This window comes from Fundulus heteroclitus, chromosome 11 (assembly GCF_011125445.2).
Source record: "Fundulus heteroclitus isolate FHET01 chromosome 11, MU-UCD_Fhet_4.1, whole genome shotgun sequence".
In the NCBI taxonomy this organism is placed as follows: Eukaryota; Metazoa; Chordata; class Actinopteri; order Cyprinodontiformes; family Fundulidae; genus Fundulus; species Fundulus heteroclitus.
The window spans coordinates 13,417,263-13,442,479 of NC_046371.1; the positions used below are offsets into that span (position 1 = coordinate 13,417,263).

At 37.3% G+C, this 25,217-nt stretch overlaps 1 protein-coding gene across 2 annotated transcripts in view; it reads right to left on the bottom strand.

Moving 5' to 3' along the window:
* LOC105935675 (glucocorticoid receptor) overlaps nucleotides 1-25,217 on the bottom strand; it is an 82,480-nt gene that overhangs the window by 26,385 nt on the left and 30,878 nt on the right. The window contains exons 3-4 of one of the 2 annotated variants that reach the window (XM_012876200.3): nucleotides 5,171-5,340; nucleotides 1,451-1,477 (exon numbers count right to left, since the gene is read on the bottom strand). In XM_012876200.3, the coding sequence (XP_012731654.2) occupies nucleotides 1,451-1,477; nucleotides 5,171-5,340 (197 nt within the window). The remainder of the gene's footprint in view (nucleotides 1-1,450; nucleotides 1,478-5,170; nucleotides 5,341-25,217) is intronic. The other variant, XM_012876201.3, reaches the window with a different exon arrangement.

Sequence of the window (25,217 nt, forward strand, 5' to 3'; positions counted from 1 at the left end):
TTCAAAATGGGGAAGACAATAAAACATACAGGAGAGACACCGAGAGTTCTGTCACAGCCTCACCTACTTCCAAGGTGCACGGAGAGGAACAAAGGTTGGACATCGCTGGTAATGCTTGAGAGTATTGAGAAACCAACTTTATTAAAAGACCAACCTGTTTAGGCCAGAAACCAGAGACTTGGGCAAACATGGCTGGACAAGGACCCAGGTTTATCTTCCATCCATGCACAGTGTGGAGAAGGATTAGGGAGAGTAAAAACAAACTCCAAAGCCCTCCGATCAAGCTAAAAGTGCCAAAGCACTGTAGCAGTGTGATTATGTGACTGTGATAAAAGATGTATATTATTCAAGGCTCTAAACACATCTTTACCGGGGTTACCATTAGTTGTCAGGGGCACTTTATAAAAGGAAAATCTTAAAAGCCATAATAACAAAATACTTTAATGGAAGAAATTACAGCCTTAACAGCTCTAAGACAAAAGAATAATGATTTTCAAGACAGACTGGTCGTCTGTGTCAAGGGCCGGTGTTGGGAACACAAAATGACGATACCGAGGCTGTCATCAGCAGACCTCACTAACATGACAGAATGTCATCTCCGACAACAACGTAAACAGCCATCTGTGGTGTCAAATGTGCCAGCTGAGTATCTTACCCTGCTCTGATCTGCTGACCAGAGTCCAGAAACACCCTCAATGTCAAGAGATTGCCATATTTGAGTCTATGAATGGTAGCAATCTTATAAAAAATAAGCCTTAATTTAACAAAAAAGCATTTCGAGAAATAGAATTTTGTTTTGCTTAACAGCTAAAACATCATGGTATTGTTCAGCGACATCACATTTTTGATACTCGGCTGGGTCTAAGGAGTTAAATAACTTAAAAACTAGAATAAATCCAAATTACACATGCAAATGGGCTATAATTAAATGACCAACAACCTGAACCAAGAACATGAAGGATGAAAAATGATTTATTGCAAGCAACATAGCTTTAAACCCCAACCATAACACATTGAAACATACTTTTAAACACCTGAGCAGCATAGAGACAGAACTTAGGAGCTAAAGTGGGTCAACAGAAGAGGATTAAGTTAAGTGGAGTGGTTGTGACATTAAATTTGAGATCCAAGACCAGTTAAGAAGAGGTGGTGAAGTAGGTCAAGATGAAACTGAAGAGCACAATAATCATTCAAAAGCAACTGCCACTTATTTGAATCATCCAATCAGAAGATCTGCATGCATTCAGAGACAGTTGGCAGCAGAGGCTTGTGTGCATGTGTAGGCAGACTGCTCATGTTTTAGTGCTGAAGGAATGCAGGGACATGAACGAATCAGAAGTGACACAGTTTTCATCAAAAAAATAAATTCAAATAATCACAATTACAATGATTATTACTACTATTATTATAATTATTATTATCAATGCAGTTTAAAAGTGCATTTATTTACCATCTGTGTTTTGCCGTGCTCTCCATCCTTCACCATAGAGATGATGAGCAGAGAACAGACAAGGGGGAGAAAAACAAAAATGACACACGTAACTTTCTCAGTGCTATTATTGGCAGTTCTTTTCAAAAAAACAAAGCGACAGTTCAGTTTTGTCGCATCGGTGATTACACCCGCACGACATAATAAAAGCAGGCAAAGCAAAAACAAAAAAAAAAACAAAAAACAAAAAAAAGCAAAAAAAAATAAAAAAACAAGAGAAAAAAAACAATCATGCAATTTTACAAGTTTTAGTACTGTAGAAAAAAAAGCTCATATCCAATGCTCACATTGAAAGACAAAAAGGAGGTGTTCTCCTTCCACAGAAAAATAAGTTAATGGCATTAAAATGTTCTGTATAAGGTAATAGTAGCATCAAAATATGTTTAGGTGCAAAATACTGTACTTTAATGAACATATCAGGCAATATTCCAGAAACTGAAATATTGGATGATATCCTTAAAATCGATTAAGTAGCTTTTATTTTTAAATCTCAAGATGAAAAACTCTTTTATGATCCATTTCTATATTTGTTACACGTTTGGGAGAAGCTATTTTATAACAAAATATAAAAAAAATATGCTGGATATTTGGTTTCTTCCATGATTGTGATAGCTTGTGTCTAAAATAGATCAATCATCAATTTAAAAATACTTCTTCTTGCTTTCCGTAAAACTACCAGTTTGTGGCACATGCCTGTTTTAAGGGGTATTGTATGACCAGATTAGCAAAAAATGGGTGGCTGTGTGTTAATTTGATTTTTCAACTGTTAAACCAAATTTGTATTCAGAAACACTGTTGATGATCCTGTGTTTAGGGTTACATAGGTAGTGTTTCATTACTGCACAAAGCTCTTGTATCCTTCCTAAAATCAGTTTAGACAGAATCAAAGACTAACAAAAACTGACACTGACTTCCTTGAGACTTAACACAGGCTATTTTTGTTTTGTGTTTTTGAATATGAACCAAAACATTGTTTAAGCATTTCTAATCTCAGCTAAATTTCAACTTTTAAAGCATTATAGGCAACATTCCTAAAACATGTTTTAGCCCCAGAATTCTTGAGTACTGTTGATGACAACAACACCTAAGCCGTGAATCTGAAACATACATCATTTATAATTTTTTTTGCCAGCAATGTCCTATGTGGTTAATACAGATTTTTTGTAGGATAATTTGCATTAACAAAATGTATATTCGGATCCTGCAGAAGCCAGACAAACATATACCAAGAGCAATGATTTGTGAAAGCTTGTTCACCGGCCATTACTTCACCAGCAATGGTAGCTGCGGTTACAGAGGAAGTGGACAGAGGTAGAAAATAAAACAGATTGAAAGCAGGAAAAGACTACTGGTCTTTTAACCAGGTAGAAAGGGATTAGTAAGGGTCATCTCTTTACACTGGGCACTGCGTCAGCATTGGATCAATAAGAATTAAGAGACCAGCTTATTTATTACACACCAAGGCTTTGCAAGCCGATTGTTGATGAGTGCAAGCATTGATCAATTGTGAGGAACAAAACATACAGAAAATAAGAACACATCTATAGGGACAGCTTGTGAAAAGGCAGAAACCGTAAAACCACAGGAAAGAACAAGAGGAATCTATAAAATAAACAACAACCATAAACCTAAAAGATCATTGTTGTCTGTCAGCTGCATTCCTTTTGTTTTCAATATCCTTTCATGATAAAATCTTTGCAAAAAACCTATTTGTCCATGAGAAGAAATGTATACTCTACAATTTGTTATACAAGGCTCTTGAGGCGTGGAAAGTAAAAGGCTACGTAGTCAACTGCAGGAAAATACAAGGAATGGAACAGGTCATTTTGGGGTTGACACAAGGCTGTACCTCACAGTTCAGCGCATGAACTAAAAAAAAACAAACTGCTTTGTTTCCAGGCCCAGATTTTGTGGAAATGCTAACAGCAACACTGCTTCAACTAGAAAGAAGTGCATCTACGCACCAGCAGAGTAAATGGCACTAAATCTCTGCTGTCCTATGCTATAGTATTCATTTTAAATAACTAGCCGTCGTGATGGCCAGAGTTGCACCGTTGTTGCTGCCGCCTAGCAATAAAAAGAGGCTTGTCAACCTTTTAAGTTTTTGTATTATAATTAAATGCAACTATTTTGCCAGACATTTACAGTTGACAATCCTGCTACCCTGTGGAAAAACTGAGGAGCATGTTGCTAATGCTCATGTTAGCAGCCCCAGCACTTCTTGCTCATGTCAGGAGCAACATATGTTAGGCAAGCTAGCAGCCAGATTCACTTGCAGTTTTTGCTCCAGCTAGGAGCACAACTTGCTGCTTATGGTAGCAGAAGTCAGTTCGCTCATGCTAGCAGCGGCGTTGCTCGTGCCAGCAGTAAACCTCGTCTGCTCATGCTAGCAGCAACACGTTTAATATGTCGGCTTGGCAAAGGTGACAGGGTTATTGTTCAGTGGACAGTGCTAGGATGAGGAAGGAAAAATGTTCTGCTTCTTTTTAAAATGCCTCTCAGCGTAAAGTCGGACAGAACACGGCGAGAGCCAAAGAAGAAATCACTGGAATGTTTTTATAGCCACAGTATAAGGCTACTTGTTCTCTCAGCTGTGTGCTTTTAATCAAAATGCTGTAAATTATTTGATTTTGGCACAGTATTAATGTCTATACTTTATAAAGAGACATAAGGAATTGCCAACGAGTTGTCCATTGCACCACATAGATCCTGTAACTGAGAGGTATTTTGTGATGAACAACCTTGATTGGTATTAAAATTGGACTAACACTGTGTTTTAGCATGATGGAAAGTTATTCTTTTTATTAACATTTGCGACTGAATACGTAGTTCAAGGCTACAAGGAAAAACGGTGTTCAATCTTTTGAATAAGAAAGCATTCTGTAATTAACTAAGTCTCTAATTGGTGGACAAAACTCCATGCCAGCCTTTACCCTTGCTGTCGGTGTGTAATGCCAAACTGCCTTATACTTTGAGTTTTTACATGACCACAGGACATGTTCTTGAGAATAAGTTTGAGAACATTTTTCTTTATCTACACAAGATGGATTATCTATGTTTATATTTATATATATTATCTATGTTTGGTAATTCTGGAATATTACAAACTAATAAAAAGGGGAATTGATTGATTCATTCACTCATTTTCATCCCAAAACGACTAACTCGACGGTAGATTCTGTGAAACTTTCCACCCCTAAACGGTCTTATGTGTATAAAACTGGATTAGAATAGTTATGTTTTGGGATTGAATCTTTGTATTTGTAGGTTTGTGTGGATGATAAAAAGTCACTAGGGAACATAATCTCTGCAATGAAACATTAAAGAAGTGGTTGTATGAGGGCAGAGCTAAAATGAAGAACCACAAAATCGATGTACGAGTAAAACAATCCACCTACCAATGTGACCAAAGTAACACTTTGATTTAAATGTTTTCAGAAGGTCCAAAACAGAGACAAAAAAAAAGGTAATGTGGTAAAACCATCAACAGCCGAATCTTGCACATGTTAACAAATGCTGTTCACTCAGCAGACATGCAGGAAACAATACCTTACTATAGTTTTTGTGTTAAAGTCATACATTTTCATAGAAAATGAGACTACTTGTGCCTTTACTAGGGGACATTTTAAGTGTTTACAACTTGTGAGTCATTCAGAGCAATCAGTGAATCGTGGGACTAACCTTCAACGGCCCTCTTGAAGAACACCTTGCAGCTGCCACAGGTTACTACCCCGTAATGGCATCCTGATGCCTCATCAGAGCACACCAGACAGATCTTATGGGTTTGCCCGCCGGGCTTGGACTGGCCCGTCACTGAAGTGCTGTTGTTCTCTCCTGTTCTGACTGATGAGCTGGGGAGGGGAAAAAAAGAGAAAAGAGGGTGGGGTTAAAAGAAAAATAAATGCTGAGAATGTGTCATGCATGAACATATGACAGTGTTTAGAAAAAAAAATGTCTGCAGAGGCAATCTGTATACTCTGATTGAATTTGACTTCGGAAAGTGCCTTGAGATGACAAGTATCATGAATCGGCACTATATAAATAAAATTGCATTGAATTAAATTGAGAAGCCTGATTTACAGATACAGTATAAAAAAAGTCAAATGTTGTATAGTTGCTAGGAGACATGAAAGTCCTTTTGATTGGTCTGGCTTTCAAAGAAAAACTGAATGCATGATTTTTATTACTTTTCACAGCAGACTATTTCCAAGGCTAAAAAAAAATAAAACATAGGACATAAGCCTAATTTTAAAGCACTGGTCACATAATATATAAAAAAAAAACATTTTTGGACAAAACATTTCAAAAAGATTTTACAATCCTGAAAATATATTTAAAAAAAATGTGTCAAAAGGAGAGAAGAATTGACTAAAATGGTGTGACTAATAAATCCTTTTTTTAGGCTGAGCTCACAGCTTGTGTTTTCATTAATATAAAAGCAAATAAGACAAATAGTACACAGCTTATCCCCAGCAACAGTTTTTATGTGCAGTAGCTGAGCTCCAAATCTTAGGCCATTGTATTATAATGCCCATTAAACCTTTGCTAAATCCTGCTGTGTACACACTTGTGGTCGTCTTTCTCCCTTTGCTTATAACTGAAGTTACTGTGACATCTAAAATGCAGCCTAGAGCCCGAGTCAACACAAACAGTACATTTTAGCTATTGCAGTTGAAGAGGCAGCATGTGTGGCAGGATTATGAAAGGAATTTGACCGCATTAAACAAGCTTTACTCTCCTTTATTGTGTCGTAGCACACAGGACTGAATGCACATTAACGTTATGAACCGACCGTTTTGCTAAGCTTGCGTATGAATAAAAAGTAGGTCTATAGAAACACGCAAGAGCGTTCATGTCCGTTGAACTTTTGCACATTTCATCACGTTGCAGCCACATTCCTCTGTGTTTTCCATTGGAATCATATGATAAAGTGCTGACACTAAGTAGTTTCTAGCTCACAAGTAAATGTGAGTGGAAAAAAAAGAGATAGTGTTCAAAATGTATAACAAAAACAATCTCAAAAAGATAGAGATCCATTTGTATTCCTCCCCTTTTACTGTAATACCCTTAAATGGTCTACATCTAATGGCCTTATGAAATTGCCTAATTAGTAAATAAAGTTGATCATCACAGTTGTTGTGTACAAGAGTGATTTTGGAGAACATAAAATGATAAAATGAAGAGCAAGGAACACAGCAAACAGGTCAGCCATGAAGTTGTGCAGAAGTTTAAAGCAGGGTTAGTTTAAAGAACAGCATCGCAAGGTTTGAAGAGTTCATGAAGCACAGTTAAATCCACCCCAGGAGAATGGAAAAGAGTCTAACCAAATATCAGTGTGAAACCTTGGTAGTAGACACTTTTCCATTTTTTTTTTTTTTTCCTGCAGGGACAGGAAAGTTAGTCAAAGTCGAGGTAAGATGGATGGAGCTAAATACAGGGCAATGTTGCAAGAACAAGGCTTGCAAAGGCTTGAGAGTGTGATGGAGGTTCCACCAGGACAGCGACCGCAAACACACAGCCAGAGTTACTTTGGATCAGTTGACATCAAAGCCTGTTCATGTGTTAGAATGACCTAGTCAAAGTCCAGACCTACATTAGATACAATTGAGAATCGGTGGTCATGTTTGGACATTCTTGACAGACTCCACCCAATTTCACGGAGCTGAAAATATGTTTTGCAAAGAAGAATGGCTAAAAAGTCCTGTCTTCTTGTAAAAACAAATAAAATCACGCTGTATTTTTTTTTTTTTTTTAGATTTCAATTGTAATCTGGTTAAACTAAAAATATATATATATATTTTAAAAGTCCAAGAACCACTTTTGTAAAAGAAAATGTAACCCCAATCCTATCGTCAAACCGCCACAACTTAACTTGCAGTCATGGAAAAGATGATATATGCTCGTGTAAACTAGATCTTGGAAGGCATCCAGCTGAACATGCCCGCCCATGTATCTGTGAGCAAGTCAGGATTTCTCCAAGCACAAGACCAGATAAAATGAGGCTGATTCAGAATGCAACACAATTGCTAACAATCAGTTTTTTTGGCAATGTCTTTTTAAGACACTCCCATTTATCACATCATTAGACATTTTTAGGTTTATAGATGCTTCAACATGAACACATTTCAGAAATATAGTTTCTTAAACAGAAGAAAATTGGATAATGAATAAGCTGTTTGTTTATGTAGTGCTCAGCACAAAGAATGAGAGATAAAAAAAAAAAAAAATCATACTAGACTGGTAGGTCCATGAAAATGACGTTCATAATAACCCAGAACACAACATATAGGTTAAACCTCCTCTTCAGGTGATCGCAATTGTGTGACTGGAAACCTAAATGCCGAAATGCGGCTTATATCGAAACTTTTAAAACCACAACCTGTAACTGTTTGTTCTGTTTGAAAGGCAGTTATCAGTCTCATTATGAATCTGGGTCAAATTAAACTGGTGTTTTCGTCAACTGCAATCTACACTCTGATAGTCACAACAACACGACTTATCCAATATGTTTATATCATATATATACCGATTAAAAAAAACAAAAAAACAATGATTTTTTATGACAGATTATATCAATATAGACCATAATTGAGAAACGAAAAAAAAAAAGAAAAAAAAACGGTCCATGTTTTTAAAACATATGGAAAAATATATGGAAAAACATTTGAAGTGGGGCATGCATTAGTTTCAGCCTCCTTTACTTAGATCCCCCTATAATGCAGCAGACTGCCTTCAAAAGAAAACAGAGTCCACCTATGTGTAATTTAACCTAAGAATAAAAACAGCGGCTTTACGCAAGTCTTGGAGTTTTGTTTAGAGAACGCCAGTGAACAGACATCACCTTTTGGACCAAGGAAAACAGCAGACAGGTCGGGGATACAGTGAAGTGGAGAAGTTTAAAACCTGATTGGCTTATAAAACAATATTCCAATCTTTAAATGTCTCAGCACTTCAATCCATCATCTGAAATGGACTGAATGAGTCTGGAACAACTGAATAAAACCTATGATGACATGGCACAGCTGTACGCTTAAACTGCTGAGTAAGACAATAAAGACAATAAATCAGAGAAGCAGCCAAGAGGCCCATGGTTAAGTGGGAAAATATGACACACACACACACACACACACACACACACACACACACACACACACACACACACACACACACACACACACACACCAACCATCAGTCATGCACTCTAAGGATTTGGCATTTTGGGAAGATGGGTAAAAAGAAAGCCATTATTGAGGAAAAACCCAGAGGAAGTCCTGTTTAAAGCTATTCACAACTGATGTCATGGACAGTGGAAATATGTGGAAAAAGGAGATGTACAGCTGCTCAGATGAAACCAGTTAACCAAATTTGACTTGCATGCAGAAAGCTGTATGTGGCAGAAAACTACAACGGCATTGTGCTTTGGTGATGCTTTTTTTTTTTTTTTTTTTTTTTTTTTTTTTTTTTTTAAATCAACGAGAACAGGCCAGATGGTTAAAATACAATAGAATACAAATATCCTTTATTATCCCTCAGTGGGGAAGTTCCGGTGGACCAGCACCGACACAACTCGCAAAGGAAGCATGTGGATTCATACAAAGATTAAATATGAACAACAGAAAATAAGAACAAGATTGCACAGTAAGGGAAAACTTAAAACATCAGGAAAATTACTGTAAAATATTTAAAAATAGCATACACAGCTTTAAGGAAAACAGAAAATGAGTAGGATCATTTAAAAAGTTTCATTTGATGGGGAAATTAACTACAGGGCAATCTTGAGAGAGACTTAAAACCTGCTGTTCAGAGATGCCATCCTTCTAATCTCAATGAGGTTGAGTTGTCCTCCAAAAAAAAAAAAAAGAAGCACAACAAACTTTATCTAGAGCCGGTAGATTTTATAAAACGCTGCATAATGAACTGCAAAGAAGTTCAAGCAGTTGAAATACTTTTGCAAGACACTGTACGTACATGGACTGGTTTAATGGACGCTTCATTTGAATTGGAATCTGAGGAGATGGGAAGCTTGTTCAATAAACGACCTCCACTGCGTGCAATTTTCCCGAGATGCCATTCCAGTGTTCTCAGAGTGGTTTTGCTGAAGTGTTTTGGTTAACCAGTGCATGTGATACAAACGGCTATTTTTAAATCATGCAAGTGATAAATATTCATGGTAATTGCCTGCTGTGACAAGGCGTGGCCTCATTCAGTCAAATCTTTTAATGGTATGCGCACACTAGCCATAGACTGCAAACGCAACACCATGTATACACACCGTGAATGTTGGCTGCTGCCTTCTGAAATGTGCTGGTGCTAACTTTGGATCATGAGTCTGCCAGAAGAGTATTTATAGGAAATACCCTCTTTCAACCTCTGTAATGAAGAGCCGTAACAGTACACTGCAATGTACTCATGTTTCCTTATTGACAACTTTGGTCTGATTAAACTGAAGATGCTGGGAACACTAATTATTGAGCGGCTGTTGACCCATAAGGGCTCCCTCTGGACAGCTTAGAACCTGCAAAACTACAAATTGCCATTACAGATCACATAAAACCACCAACAGCATTCGACCATGGCGAGTGGTGGACGTTACTCTATACTTGCTTGTTTTGAAAAGGTGCCCCAGTTTTGGCTTTAGAAAAAGAAAAAAACAAAAGAAAAACATTTGACGGCTAAACAGATAACAATCTACATAATTCTGTTTTTCTCCATGCTTGTTTGACTCAAACACTGATCATATAATGAACACAGGACGGTGTTTTCATGATAAACCTCCTTCCTTTACACTCCTCTCATTACTGATGCATCAACTGTGGCTCTGAACCATTTAATGCAGACACACAAACACACACCTGGCCAGTGTTTAGTGACAAGCAGGAGAATATTAAAAATTACTTACATCCAGGAAAGAAGAAAGAAAAATCTACTAAATGCACTCGCTTATACGAGTGATATGATTTGGCAGGAAGGCAAGAAGAGAGCTGCATATTATTGCTCTTTCAAGCTCAATTTCCTTTCCCTCCTTACACACATGAGAACTCAAACCAAAAATTCGACTGAACACTCTGTTGCCAATTGACGTGATGCCAACTTTAAGATTGCTCCGCCCACAGGGGAGTGTAACCCAGGCCGATGTAACCCCAGACAAGAAGTCGTAATGGCAGTGAAGCTCACAGCGTTAACAGAGGCTTTTGGTGAGACGGTTTTGCCTTATTTACCAACATTAAGGCACCAAAGACAGGAGGAAAAATGTTCAAACGAGTTGTACATCAAGTCAGTGAAGTTACCTCAAGGTAACCATGGACAATTTGACATTAAAGCCCAGGTTTAAATACAAAACTTGAAATATGCATTAGTAACTTAAAATAGTTACCACAGACTGCAGTGGGGGTTTGTATGCTATCATTAAGCTGTACATTGTAAGAATTTACAGTAACATTTTAGTTTTAGAGTGTACATTTTACATTGCACTACCTGTCAAACACTTGTTTAAAAGTCCTGTTAACTGATCATAGCTGACAAAGACTCAACCTGCGCAACATGCATATATTCATAATCTCATAATTGTATAGTCTGATGTTAATATTGGAAAAAAAAACTTGATTGCCGGTTTCACCCACATATATATCTATTGAAAACGAACCATTTAGTACAAGCAGATATATTAAAGGTCCATATAAGTGCAATACTGAGCATCAACATGGGTTTCATGGACCAGAAAATCTGATGTCTGGTTGCCTATAAGTATTGGTGCAAAAACTCAAGCTTCAGAGACATTATCAATAATATTTTACTTGTTATTGTTGGAATGTAAAAGAACATCCAAGCGTGGATACAGGAATTAATGAGGGCACCAGATGCAAGATAACCTAACTGGACATGACAATGAGTGCATTAGCCTCTTATAACAATTACCCTTCTATGGTTGTCTGTATGCAGTACACAGTGTTGTCAAGATGAATGATTAATCCTAAAGGTTATTTAAAAAATAACAATTAACAACAATTAATCCTAAAAATGCAATGTTCTTCTTCTACGTTTTGTTCTTCTTGTTAAGTTTTTGTTGCGGTGTTTGGCAAACAACTTGATGCAGTACTGCCTCCAACCACAATCAAATTCACTCTGTTCGGGTAGAGCTATTAATCTGAATTTTTTTTAATTGACAAGCCAGAATGAAAACAAGCTGAAATAAAACAGAATGACGATTTTTTCAAAATGTAAGAAGTAGAAAGTACAAATAATTACATGAAGATGTAAGGAGTATAAGTATAAAGAGGGCTAAAAAATAACTACGCCACTAGAGTATATAAATAACCGAAATTTCTACCTAAGAAATTAGGTAGTATTTGTATTTGAACGCAAAATACAGCAGAACTAGCAATGAGCATTACCCTTTAATTTAACCACTAAGCATGATATGTAATTATGAACAAAAATTGAGTTACCTACATACAGATGGACGTGGTAGTTACCATCAATCAATGTTTTTTTTTTTTTTTTACATTTTTCTGAGAATATAAAACATGAGAAGATGACCATTCTACCATCCATACCCTTTGCCCAGTGGGAGGGAAGAGAAAGTAACAGGGAAAAGAAAAAGAAGTAATAACCGGGAGAGAACGAGAGGCTATGTCAGCTTAGCTTTTACCAGGTGGGGTGGAGACAATTCATGAGGAAGAGGGGATTCAAAATGGATGGTTTAAGTCTTTATGCTGGGCGGGTAAGTTAATTTAATATAACAGTGAAGTTTATTTTGCCATTGTGTTAGAAACAGGGCAGTGCGGTCCTGCAACTATTCTGCTCTCCTGGCAGAAGCGTCTAGTTTGATGGTCTTCGGACATGGAGGACATACTTGTTGACACCGTCACATTTATGACACTTTGTAGCTTCTGTAATACTTATAACGTGCTTAACGGTGAGGTCAGTTGTAATTAATTTAGTGCCCCAGCACTTGGATGTGGATTTTACATGCTGGGGCTTTAAGACTTGCCTGTAATGATGGTACAACTTCTGGAGTTCTTCAATGGTTCAATAGACAGAAAACAAAATGCAGAACCAGATTGCGCTCCATTTTTACCGCATCACAGCCTGTGATTGATGATTATCATTATAACTACTGCCACCCGATGGACTGGAGGTGTAGTGTAGTTTTTTTCACAACTTCTCCACACATCATTAGGCTGATTTAAATACATTTTCTGTGACCTTTCAGAGCAATGGAAACAGAAAAGCTCACAAATTACCTGATATTCCTATTAACTGAGTTAAAACAAAATCCCAGCAATTTAAATTCTGGGACTTTCAGTGGAAAAGGGCCTTATATGGGAAACAATGCCTTAACTGTACAATTGAAAACTTTGTTAATAAGTGCAATTTGAAATAAGGTTAGAATGCAGAGCAGAACGTGAATAAAAATTCCAAAAGCTAATTATAATCATCAGTCAATTATTATATAATATGTTGGAACTGTCATCTTGACCTTAATGACATGCTATAACGAACACGGTTTCTGCTGAAACTATTAAAAGACACTGAACTGGGTTGACCTGTTATGTCACTGGAGAATCATTTACTGTAGCAGTTATTACAGTGGGAACCAATGCAAGCCAAGTTTTTTCTTACAATAAGATCAAAGCTTCAGATAATGTGTGTGAGCAGAAAGTATGAAGTGATCGCAAGAGAAGGAAGAGCTCTTCAACAGAGGAGTTATTTGGCTAACAAAACATCCTCAGTATTGAGTACTGGCACGAATATACCAACGTAGCTTTAGTTTTTAGTGTGATTTTTAACAACTGCTGTTTGGATACAAGATCAACACTTGTACTAAATGTGTGGATAATATAGAGTAGAACAGAGAATCTCAAGAGATAAAAATCCCCTGTCTGAGGTATTTGTGAATATTATTATGATAAAAGACAATCCGTTTGCTGAAAAGCAGCTGTTTATGTTCAACTTGTAAATCTATACTTTTTGAAAACTTTCTTACATCAGCCGTACTACACATACGTTTTCTTAATATTGTGTATACTTGATCGTATGCAGGAAGTACTTTTTCAGGGAAATACCTTGTTTGGTTACCCAACTTTTGTTCTTTTGAAGGGGAAAACGGCATTCTTTACTTGACTTCACTACATTTTTTGCCTCAAGAATAAACTACATTTTGAAAATAAATAAAAATGTCTTTGATTTCTGTATTTTATAACCAATATTATATCCCAATTGCTTATAACCTCTATTAATTGATTTTTGGAATGTAATCGGTTCTTGTCTCTTACTTACAATAGGGGCTTTCCCACTGGGGGTCCGGTGCTAAAGTAGGGCTGGTATCTTGTTAAAAAAAAAACAACAACACACAAACACACACAGAACAACTAGCTTATTTTCCCACAACCAGACAGCCAGCACTGTGCCATGTCATTATGTTATGTAAATTGTCTTGGCGAATAAAGGTTTCCTCCCTCTGTTGTATTCTGAATTTTTCGGATGATTTAAGAGCATAGGCAGCTTAACTATGGTATTAGTCATAATCCACCCAGATAGTTTCTTGCCATTGGCTGACTTGGCCTATTTAAAGGAGTTGCTAATGAATTTATGTACCATAACAGACTGCAATTTAGAGCAGACACTTTGACTATTAATGGCAGACACCCAGTCCAGTAGGATTCATTTTCCCCAACCTATGACATGGGAAGTATCCTCACATGCCTTTTGAGTCAACTTTCACTCACAATTACCTTTGTTCTTTTGCTTCCAATTTAATCAGAGTTAAGGGTTACCAAGGTTCTATGTTAACCAACTTAAAACATTTGATTTATCAGAAAAAAAAACTTTAATCAAATATGCTGCAAAGAGCTTATAAATATGATGAAATAGCAAAAACTACAAAGATAGTCCCAAAACTAACTCCATACATACTTTACATTTTGTGTTGAATTCCTCTTTAAAAAGATAATTTAGTGCATCGAATGTGTATACAGTTAGCATTTTTTTTTTACCAGCATAACCTTGTTCTACATTTATGACTTTGCATCTATGGATCTAATTGTCTTATTTACTCAGCTTGGCATTTTTCTTACATGTTGTTCGTGTGCGCCTGATTTTGAACCTCTGTAAAGCTTCGCTATACTTGACTACTTAAAAAGCTGTCCTTGAGCAAAATCTGATTAGCTAATTAGTCTAAATACAGTGCAAATGTACAGCGTCAATTGCACAATTTCCTGTCCCTTTTTTGAATAATTCTCCCATTTTCTAACTGAACCATATCCATTTCACTATAAAATCGCTCTCATTCCTCCGGTACTGTTTAAACGTTCCTTCCCTCTCTCCTTCCTTCCTCTTCTCCCTCGTATCCCGCCTCATCTGCTAGGGTTATATAACGCAGGCATTGCTGCTGCTGAAGCAGACGCCGCCCGTCCCCACCCCCACTCAACCCTCTTGGCCAATCCACTGTCACTGCCAGCAGGGAGTTCGGAGGAGGTCAGACGAGTCATGAGATTATCCAACTCACCTACTGGCAGATAAGAATGTATGTGACACTAATAGGGGAAACTTCAGTGTGCACACATGCATGGTTGTTTCTTTATTTGGGTTTTCTCAGTCCAAAAGATAAAAAAAAAAAAAAAAACTGACATTGCAAATAATACTGCAATTGCGTAACAGCTCGCTCTTTTCCTCTTCTCTTATTTCTAAACATGGCACTCGAACGCCCACCTATCCAGAATATCCGAGTGTCTGCAACTCCTACACCCTGCTGTCGGTGCAAAACCTCTTGTGATTTTTATTTATTTTTTCCTGGGAAAAAGCTCGGGAGGATGAATGAATTAAAATGGACGGTGCTTGTCACGGAATGCCATAAATCCAATCAAATGAGACCTCTGACAAGGACCATATAGAAAATGTATGATTTTGCAAAAAAAAAAGAAAAAGAAAAACGAACAATATTTGCAACATCAGTCATGCAAACTGCTCTGACGTGTGCAGAAGACCACACAGCCTCGCTGCGAGCTCGTGAAGGTCAACACTAGTGAATCAGCCTGGAAAGAGAAAAACGAGTAATTCAAGTAAGCGCAGTGACTTCCTCTATCACGTGGAGTGACAGTTGTGCCATCCTACGACTCCTCCTCCTTGTGCTCAGAAATACACACAGGCAACAGGCGAACACTCATGAAGAATAATTAACCAAGCGGCAACGATAAGTCTGAGCAAATTTCCACCCTGGCTCACCGGTGAACCGCCACAAACTTTCACTTTGCTCCGTTGCTTTCTTTTCATCGTCGTTTCCCTCTTTCTGCTACAAAAACACAGCAAATTAACCAAAGATACACACCAGCAACACAAAACAGAGCACAGAAGTAACAAATATGGAGACACACTCTCACTATACAAGTCCAGTCCGTTAACCATTTGCACACATTACAATCAAGAAGCCATTCAACGGACTAAGAAGACTTCTTTTTATATCCGTTCTTATGGGGAGCAGAGGAAGAAAAAGTAACAGAGAAATATGAGCTGCAGAAAGGACAAAAAAATGGAAGATTTCAATTTAAAAGAGCTGCAACAAAGTTTACTAAACTATTCAAAGAATACTGTGGATGTGTAGCTATAATGTTCAATCCCATCAAGAGAGATAATAGAAGGCTGTATTTCTACTTCTATTTCTACGTTACAATAAATATGCTTAAATCAAAGTTTATAGAGTTTAGTAAGTTATATTAAAGACCATTTGAACGGATTTCAAACAACTACCTCTGCGCATTTTGATCATTATGGCTTAGGTTTAATGAAAACCCCAAATTAAGTTTCTCCTGAAATTAGAATATTGGATTAAAACCGATAAAATGAGATCCTGCAAAATATACAATAAGGTAGTTTTAGAGGCAGAAATTTTCTCGAGGTTTGCAGGCCAAGGCAGATGGTCTTGGGATAAGTTCCTTTTGGCAGGGCTTCTTGTATTATGGGTTTTCTACTTCGTCAGTGCAATAACACCCGAAATCCTCAACTAGCCAGTGGATTTATCCAGAAAATTATGTAAGAAATTGCATGAAGAAAAAAGACCAAGCATGGAGAATCTGGGTGTGTGTAAGACTTTCCAAGACTCAAGTTAGGATAATGAAATTTATGAGCTTTAACTACCTTGCCGAAACCCAACAAAATGTTTTTTTCCCACCCCACGTGTTTATAATATCAGTATCTGCATGAACAACAAAAGCTATCTTTGATTTTCATACCTAAGACATACAGCATTGTTCAGGCTGATATATCTGCAAGAGGCTCAACAAAAAAGGCACGAGCAAGGAGACAAGAGCAACGCACAGATTAACAGATCAGATCAATTAGAGATTATGCAAACAGGACAGTTAATAAAGCAATTTTTTTTCCTGCAGCTCGTACCAGATAGAACTAAGAACAAAGGTAAGCAGTCAGAAGCAGCTCTACAAAATGTCTACTGATCCACCCTGAGAATGGTTGTGTTTAGGCTAGATGGGGTCACATGTTAGATCCCTGGAGCGAAGTTATGCTGAACTGGAATGTGGAGCAATACAGGAAACTGGGCCACATGCTTCAAACCAGAGGGAGCGGATCAAGTTTATATCTGTTTAACTAAATATGTACAGTGGAAAATATAAATGATCAACTCTGTCAGGCTCATTTTAGTAAGGGAACATTTTATGGCTCCTTGAGTTTACACAGCGTTGGGTATACTCGGAGGTGGTTTTTACAGGTTTTTTTTTTATTATTATTTTGACACTGAAAAAACACGTAACTTAATTAATCTTAAAACCATGTTTTTTAAGTAATATAAGAAGCTGAGGTTATGGCCACATGATGAGCATTCCTGCTTCACCACTCCTCTAGCACTTCTGTAGACCTTTTTGGACTGAAGATTTGCAAAAACACGGTCAACTATATTTTGGAGTTGCGGTTTGACGTTTTCACTCCTACATTGATTACAAAACAACATCAGTCTTCCGGTTATTTAAATAGGGTATTAAAAAAAACAAACACAAAATGACAGGCAAAAGTCTGGAGTAATTCCACATTTCTGGACAGCTGCGTCCACGGAGAAGGACGTTTTTGCAAACTTTTGAAGTTGATTGACAGTTCCCCAGGTTCCCCCCCCCCCCCCTATCTTTTTGTGTTTTTCTTCTGACTTTGGCTCCATTTTCAATCACATGTGCTGTGTGGACCCAATATTACAATACATCCAAAAATAAATACAATGTACACCAAAGATAGCACCATTTCACAGCCAGAAAACAGTATTTTAGCATCAGAAAGGTGATTCCAAACAATTTTATCTTAAATTTTGGCCCATTACTTACTGCTACAGCTGAAACAGCTGGCACCCATTTTTATTTTGGTAGAATAAGATGAGCAGTAGTACCCTACAGTCAAAACAGCTACTTATTTGAGCAAGGTTCTCAACCTATTAAAAGTTCTAACGTAGAAAGCGAGTGCGCTCCACTTTTCTTTTCCCACGATTCAAGCTGCATTCTTCTAGGCAATATTCTCATTTCTTCTTTATCATTATTTCACCAATTATTTAATTAAATAATTCTTAAACTGCTCAGATCATCACTTGAATGTCTAGATTATTACAATTAAAGCTTTTATGACCAAGATAAGGACCAAGGTTTGTGTTGCCGCGGTAAAGCATTGCCATCATCCAGCAATAGAGAGAATAGAGAGTACAAACCTCACTTGCCCTTATATATACTGCAATTAAGACTGCACTCAATGTTGCTAACATGATTATGAAAATACTGGTGGAAATAATGAAGTTTAATTAATCATGAATTGGGTGAGAGTAAAATGGTCGTCTTTTCCACATGAAAGCGGGACAGGAAAGTGGGTGAATAGGGGAGAGAGGACATTTCTCCTGCTTCATTTGTGGGGGCTAAAGCATTTAAAGTCCTAAATGAAAGCTAATTACATAAGAGGAGCAGGGGAAATGGGAGCTCTGCACCCTCAGGGCCCTGGCCATCTATCTGATTTAAGACACACAATGTGCCAGCACCAAATCGAATCTGCTGGGAGCAATTGAAGGCTCCCTGCACCACGCACACACACACACACACACACACACACACACACACACACACACACACACACGTCAAGATAAGGTGAGTAACACAGGCTTTATTGCAGCAATGGCAGTCATTCTTTCATTTGTCTTGTTTTACTCACCAGCCATTGTTCAAAACCCAGAGACAAAGTTGTCAGTTCTGAGCAGAGTAGAAAGGAGCCTAACACATGTAGCTGTAACCAGTAGAAGTTTTTAAAATTAATATATATTGATTGCTTCTAAGGACCCAGACCTTCTAGTAAAATTTAAAGCGAATTTTATGTATAGACTGTTGTACAATATATGCTAAGAAGAAAGAGAGAGAGAGACAATAAGCCGGCTGAACCTGAGCAGAAATGTAAGTTAGTGGAGAACAAAAGGCGTGTCCAATACAAAGTAAGATCTTTTTCAAATTATATTTTAGGCCATTAAACGCTTGAAAGGTTGTTGTGAGACTTAAAATCCTCCCTTTTTTCCTTCTTTTTACTGTGTGATTAACATACAGATCTTGAACTCAAAATTAGTCAGAAGGCAAACAAACTCTTGATAAAAGGTAGATCTATCATTCTTTGATAATATTTTGAACAATAAATTACCCACTTATGAAACTTTTCATTTTAGCCTGTAGTAGTAGCTTTAGAGCAAGAATAGCTTTAGTGTCTATTTTTTAAACTTTCGTTGCGAGTTCTTTTTCACCAATTTATTCATTTGGCTTGATTACATTTACTTATTGATTCCATTACTTCCTACTGATAACTTAGACCATTTTAAATTCAGTAACTTGTTTGATCCTAAATAAATCATCCTGCGAAAAACGAAGACATTTCCTGACTGTTCTTAAAATGTGTCACAGAGATTGCTCAATGCATAGGTCTAGATTGATGTTGATAAGATTGTGAGACCGATTTGTTGCTCAGCTTAATGATACTGCCAATACAGGAAACAAGTCAGGACATATTTTAAGTAAGCAAAAATTTTGATTTCTGCCGTCGGGGCTGAATAATGTAAAGAGATTTAGAAAGGGAAGAGAGTGGGAGATTTGCATCACTTTACTCCTATTTTGCTCCGTTTTTGAGTTAGAATAAAGACTTGAAACAAAAATCAAAGCATCGTATTAAATCCTAAATGTCAGCACACCATTCCTCAAGACAACAAACTCTGGTAATCTGATATGCGCCCAAGTGGCAGCTTATAAAAATACGTTTTAGCTACTGAGCGAAGAAATAGACCACAATAAAATTACAGTTGGCATGAGCAGAACAGATGACAGTGACTCCTGTTGTTCAGTGGCCGATTACATTACAGCCTGTTAGCATCTCTCTGTTGCATCTGTGCTGTTACATTGTCATTGAACGGAATGCGCGGACAGCCGGCAGCCGTTTGTTGATCAGCTTTACAACCGTCTTCATTAAAAAAAAAACAAAAAAAAACCCCGAACTGCTCTTTGTGGCTGCGGCAAAGTAGACGTTTGCAGGGCAAGCTGTTGGAGTAAGTGGGCAAGAGTTCAGAGGAACATCTAAAACAGCACCAGCAAGCAGCAGTGAAAGCTTTGGCTCACTAATGGAGGGTTACATTTACATACGCCCACCATGTCTGTCTGCACAAAGATTAATGGCGTTGAAGATGCAAACTGAATTCTGCTGACATACAAGGAGAGAATCATGCAAGGGCAGGAGGCCAACCGTGTGGGTGCTAAGGTTGCCGAATGACAATGAGCATCACGAATCAGCACACAGTAACACAAATGAGGGAATTCTTTGAGAAGCTACTATTTACGTTTTCTTAAAACATATTATCTGAGCTTTCAGGCCGCTGTGAAATATTACAACTCTCCCAAACAGGCTCCACTGCATAAAATACTAATGTATGGCACAGATCAAAAGAATACAAACAAAATGTAGCCCTGGTTAAAAGAAATGAAGGTCTTTACCTGCAGAAGATTTCTCTAAAGGTTTATATGATCATGCATCAGTGGCTGTACCACAACCTCTTCAGGCAATGTAATTGTATATTTAGATTCTTTCTTTCTTTAATGATGCACAAACACCTGCAAGTTAGGTATTTTCGTATAACCCATCCATGCGTGACTGAGTTACAAGGCTTGGAAAACTTGGAAAAAAGTAATTTACAAAAGCGATCCCTATTTCATATAATAATATATTCAGACAATAAACATGTGGTTGCTAAGGGTTAAAATGTATGAGCATAATGAATATTAAAAGATTTTTTCTTTATTAAACTACAGTATCCTGCAGAGTTTGTACAGACTGTTAAGCATGAAGTCTGCCGAAATGACCACAGCTCTGCCCTTCCCCCACTTGTTGCTACATGCTCCCGGTCAACTGCTTCAATGAAAAACTATGAAATGCACAATATATATATATATATATATATATATATATATATATATATATATATATATATATATATATATATATATATATATATATAACGACCCCCCCCCCCCCATGTCAAAGGATGACATACAATACTATGTCATCCTTTTCTAAATGCTTACAAATAAACCTAAAATCTCAGGACACTTCTTATTTCTCAGGATGTAAAAAAAAAAAAAAAAAAAAATTCTAATTATTACACATGTATTTCCCTTGATTCCACTCGGGGTCCAACGCCTTACACACAAAACCGTGCCGTCTGATGCATTGCTACCACACATAGTTAAATATTTATCAATAATTAGAAGCCTGATGCAATGTTTGTTCGGCTGTCACAGCGGCCTCTGATGAGTGTTGCGCTTTCTTGGCCTGAAGCGAACTTGGAGAAATCCATATCCAGTTAGAAACATGACGTTATGACTGAAGAACTAAAAAGAGGGATTTTTTTTTCGTTGTCGTCGTTGTTGTTGCTCTCTGCATTCAAAAACAGCCTGAAAGTTCCAGTTTTTTGTTTAGCTAGATTTCTTTGGCTGACATTAAAGGGTTGGTTCTATTGCCTCATGTTCACCCACAGACTCCACCCGTAAGGAGACACACATATGATGAAAGAAGATAATCATTAACCGGGGGAAATACAATAAAATTTCCCTCATGAAGCTAATCATCCATTCCTCCCTCAGATAAAAACCAAATGAAATTTAAAGAATACATAAAAAAAAAAAAAACTTTGAAATACAGCCACATAAAATGCGATTGTGAACATGTTTTAGCCAGATTTCACAACTGATATTTCATAATCCGTGCTCGCTGCAAGAATTATCTTCAAAAAAAACTTTGAAGATAGATGAGGTAGTCAAGATAAAAATAACAGAAGAGCAGGATGAAGCAATGAAAGCTAATCCGGCAGAGGCTGGTGCAACAAAAAAACAGAGAAAACAGGCCGAGATTGGTCGGTTCTGACAACAGAATGGAGCAGCGCAGGGTCAAAACGCCTCCATTTCCTAACATGACTGCTTCCCATGGGAATCCCGGTGGAATATGATCCCCACGGTGGTGATCTCGGGCCCTGGATGGGGAAGGAAAGAATCCTCTGAATGTTACCTTTCACTCAGGCAAACCGACGGACAGCTGACTTGGACTTTGTGGTGGTCTGGATATCCACAGATACGGTGTGAGCAGTGAGCTTGTATGAAGGGAAATTATGCCTGCCTCTGTCAACAGAGTGAAGAACTGTCCGTGTTTACAGGAACAGAATAAAACACGATTGCTTTAATATGAGACTGTCAGAGGCTGATGTATGCAAAAAAAAAAAAAAAAAAAACGAACAAGTTCATTTTTATTTGCAGAGATAAAAGGGTTATAAATCAGCTCTTAATTTGTATGCAAACATATGCAGTTGAGAAAAGAGATATTTAAATAAACGTACGCAATTCATAATCATGCATTTTTTTTTTTTTATTTAATCTCGGCAACTACGGGAGGAAATAAAATTGAAAGAAAAAAAAAAAAAAAACAGCAGCTGCTGCATTGATTTAATGGAGGTAAACAAAATCATTAGTGGTGAAAGTAGCACTTTTCACCACAGGTCAACATTAATGGATCAACCACAATAAAAGCCCCATCTCTCCGAACAAATGCATCAGTGGTAAGCTCCAGAGAGGATGCACGTATTAACTCGCCACTGACACAAACACACGAACGTGGACATTTACTTCTCCCTCAGTCGCCACAGGAGCTCCAGCCTGCTGGATTTGGCGCTCATCAGAGCTCACCGCTCCTGGGGTCTTCGTTTTGGGTCAACACGTGTTGCTAAGGAGAGGCGGGCTTCCTGTTCTGGGACGGCGTCCTAATCGGGAAGCATCTGGACATCTAGGATGTGTTTTTACTTCGCTTTCACATTTACATGAGAACCAAATTTTCTTCTGGAAGTTATTTTTTGATGTAAGGTGACTTGAATGAGTGCCACTGAATAGTGTTGGCTGATTTTTGGAAATATTTTCAAAGGACAATTGGAATCAGAGTCGTCTGACAAAATAAAATGTAAGCTGGAATAAAACATTTAGGACATTTCTTTTTTACTACTCAAACTAAACAGTGAAAAAAAAAATCTTCCTATAGAGAGCAGACATTATGTTTGAAGCAGAGTGTGAAGTGAAAGTATGTTTGAAATAGAGTAATCACAATAAAAGGTCCGAATCATTTTAAAACAAACAAAACAATTACAGAGTTGACATTTGAAAACATTATTAGCATCTTATCCTAGCAGTTAGCAAGGCCAGCAATACAAAACCAACAGTCTCTCTGTGTGTTAGAAAATGTAGACTGGTACTTTAACTCAGAGATTTCCAACTTTTCTAGATCCAGTATGTCCCGTAGCATAAAAGATTGAAACAAACCAACTTTAGGTATTTAACATTCATATTTAACATTCATTCGTGTTAAATACCTAAACTGGAGTGTTGGTGAGCACAACCTGGCAACGCTTAGTAAGATGCATTCACCAAACTAAAAAGATTGGATTTCTAAGTTTTCGAACCGGCAAGGGTCAATGAAAAGAAAACTTTTATTCTGATCACTACCAGAATTCTTGGAGAATAAATAATTATTATCACGTTACTAATATACAGTCGCACGTTAGGAGAGTGAGAGAATTCTATCATTTTTTTTTTGTTGTATAATGAAAAAGAGTTATTTTAAATCATGCGCCAAAGAGAATCAATATTTATAATACTACACTTTCACAATGTGACTTAAATTTCCCTTAGATTTTTTTTTAGATTGCACAGTGTGTGCAGGCCTTAAAACACCAGGGGGCTACCAAGCTATTCCCTTTTTGATAGATTTATACAGTGGTGGATAATGTCAAAAAAGGAAGAAAATAGCATCAGTTACAGTTAGTAAGCAGTAAACTGAATATAACAAATTGCAGCCACCCCCCCAAAAAAAAAAACTAATAAAACATGTTCTTTTTAATATAGCATTAAAGCTGCTGACTAATTAACCTGCCCCAATGAATGACATGCTGTATGCTATTCATGTTACTGTCAGACATGGGAACTTTAGGCCCGTTGCAAACATTCAATTAAAAACCGTGTTACCCGAGTGGAGGGCAGTAGTGTCCTAGTCATGCCTGGGAGTGTTTTTATGCTTTGTTTTTGAACTGAAATGCAAATATTTCCACACAAGCCTATTTTCTTTTTCAACCGAGGGCAACTTCTAGACGAGTTCTTTTTCTTGAGCACACACTGAGCTACAGGTTGGGGAGTGGGAGGGCCGCTGTATGCTAGACGGAAAAAAAAAAAAAATCAGCTTCTGTCTTTAGTTTGAACAAGAAAAGCCTTCTTGCAACAGGGCTGAGAATAATCATTACATTCTTTCCATAAGAACCTTTGACAGCTATCTTCAAACTGCTCCCAGTTCGCCTCTCAGTCAATCATTCCCTGACACCGTTTGGGTAACACTGCATGTTGGGTTACAAATCCTCCAGGATTTATTCAAACAAAAAAAACAGCAGAAATATCATAAGATCACTTTCAAAATAGAGCAGATTCTCCTAAAACTTTCACTTTTAGGACTGCGGTTCTGTTGAACCGTTTCACACCACAAATGGAGGTTTGCACACAAGATTACTGTGGTATTTCTCAACAACTCTGTTATTACAGCTGGTATTCAGAGGTTTTCAGAATGCAGCTGCTACCTACTTCTTCCCAAACATGTCCGGTTTGGGAAAAAAAAAAAAAAAACATCTAAACAGAACACAAAAAAAAAAAAAAAAAAAATCACATCATCTGGCAGGGTCATTAGTCAAGATGGTTGTAGAAATGTTTTACCTTTTTTGAAATAGCAACACCACCATTTCTGATTCTGATTTCCTCCAAACCCAATCTAAATGTTGCTGCCACAGCAGATATCAGCATATTCAGATGAACAGCTTTTTTTCTTGAAGTCTTTACCACACAAAACTTCCCGTTTTAAATAGTGTTCTCTTATCTTTCCTATTTCCAAGAGCAGTTAAGAAAAATTTGTAAATGTGCATCTTCCACGAAAAGAATAAGCCGTGGTGACAAATGAAAAGTTTCTAAGGTGTCAGAAATCTTTGGTTTGCCACAGACTAACACTGGTGATTTTATGGAAATTTAGTGCAATATTATGTAACAGGAATAAATGATAAATATATTTTAAGGCCATTTAACACATCTTTAACAAGTGTGTCAACATATCTAGGGTGGAGTAATCATACGTGTTCAAACTAGAAACTAACGAACTA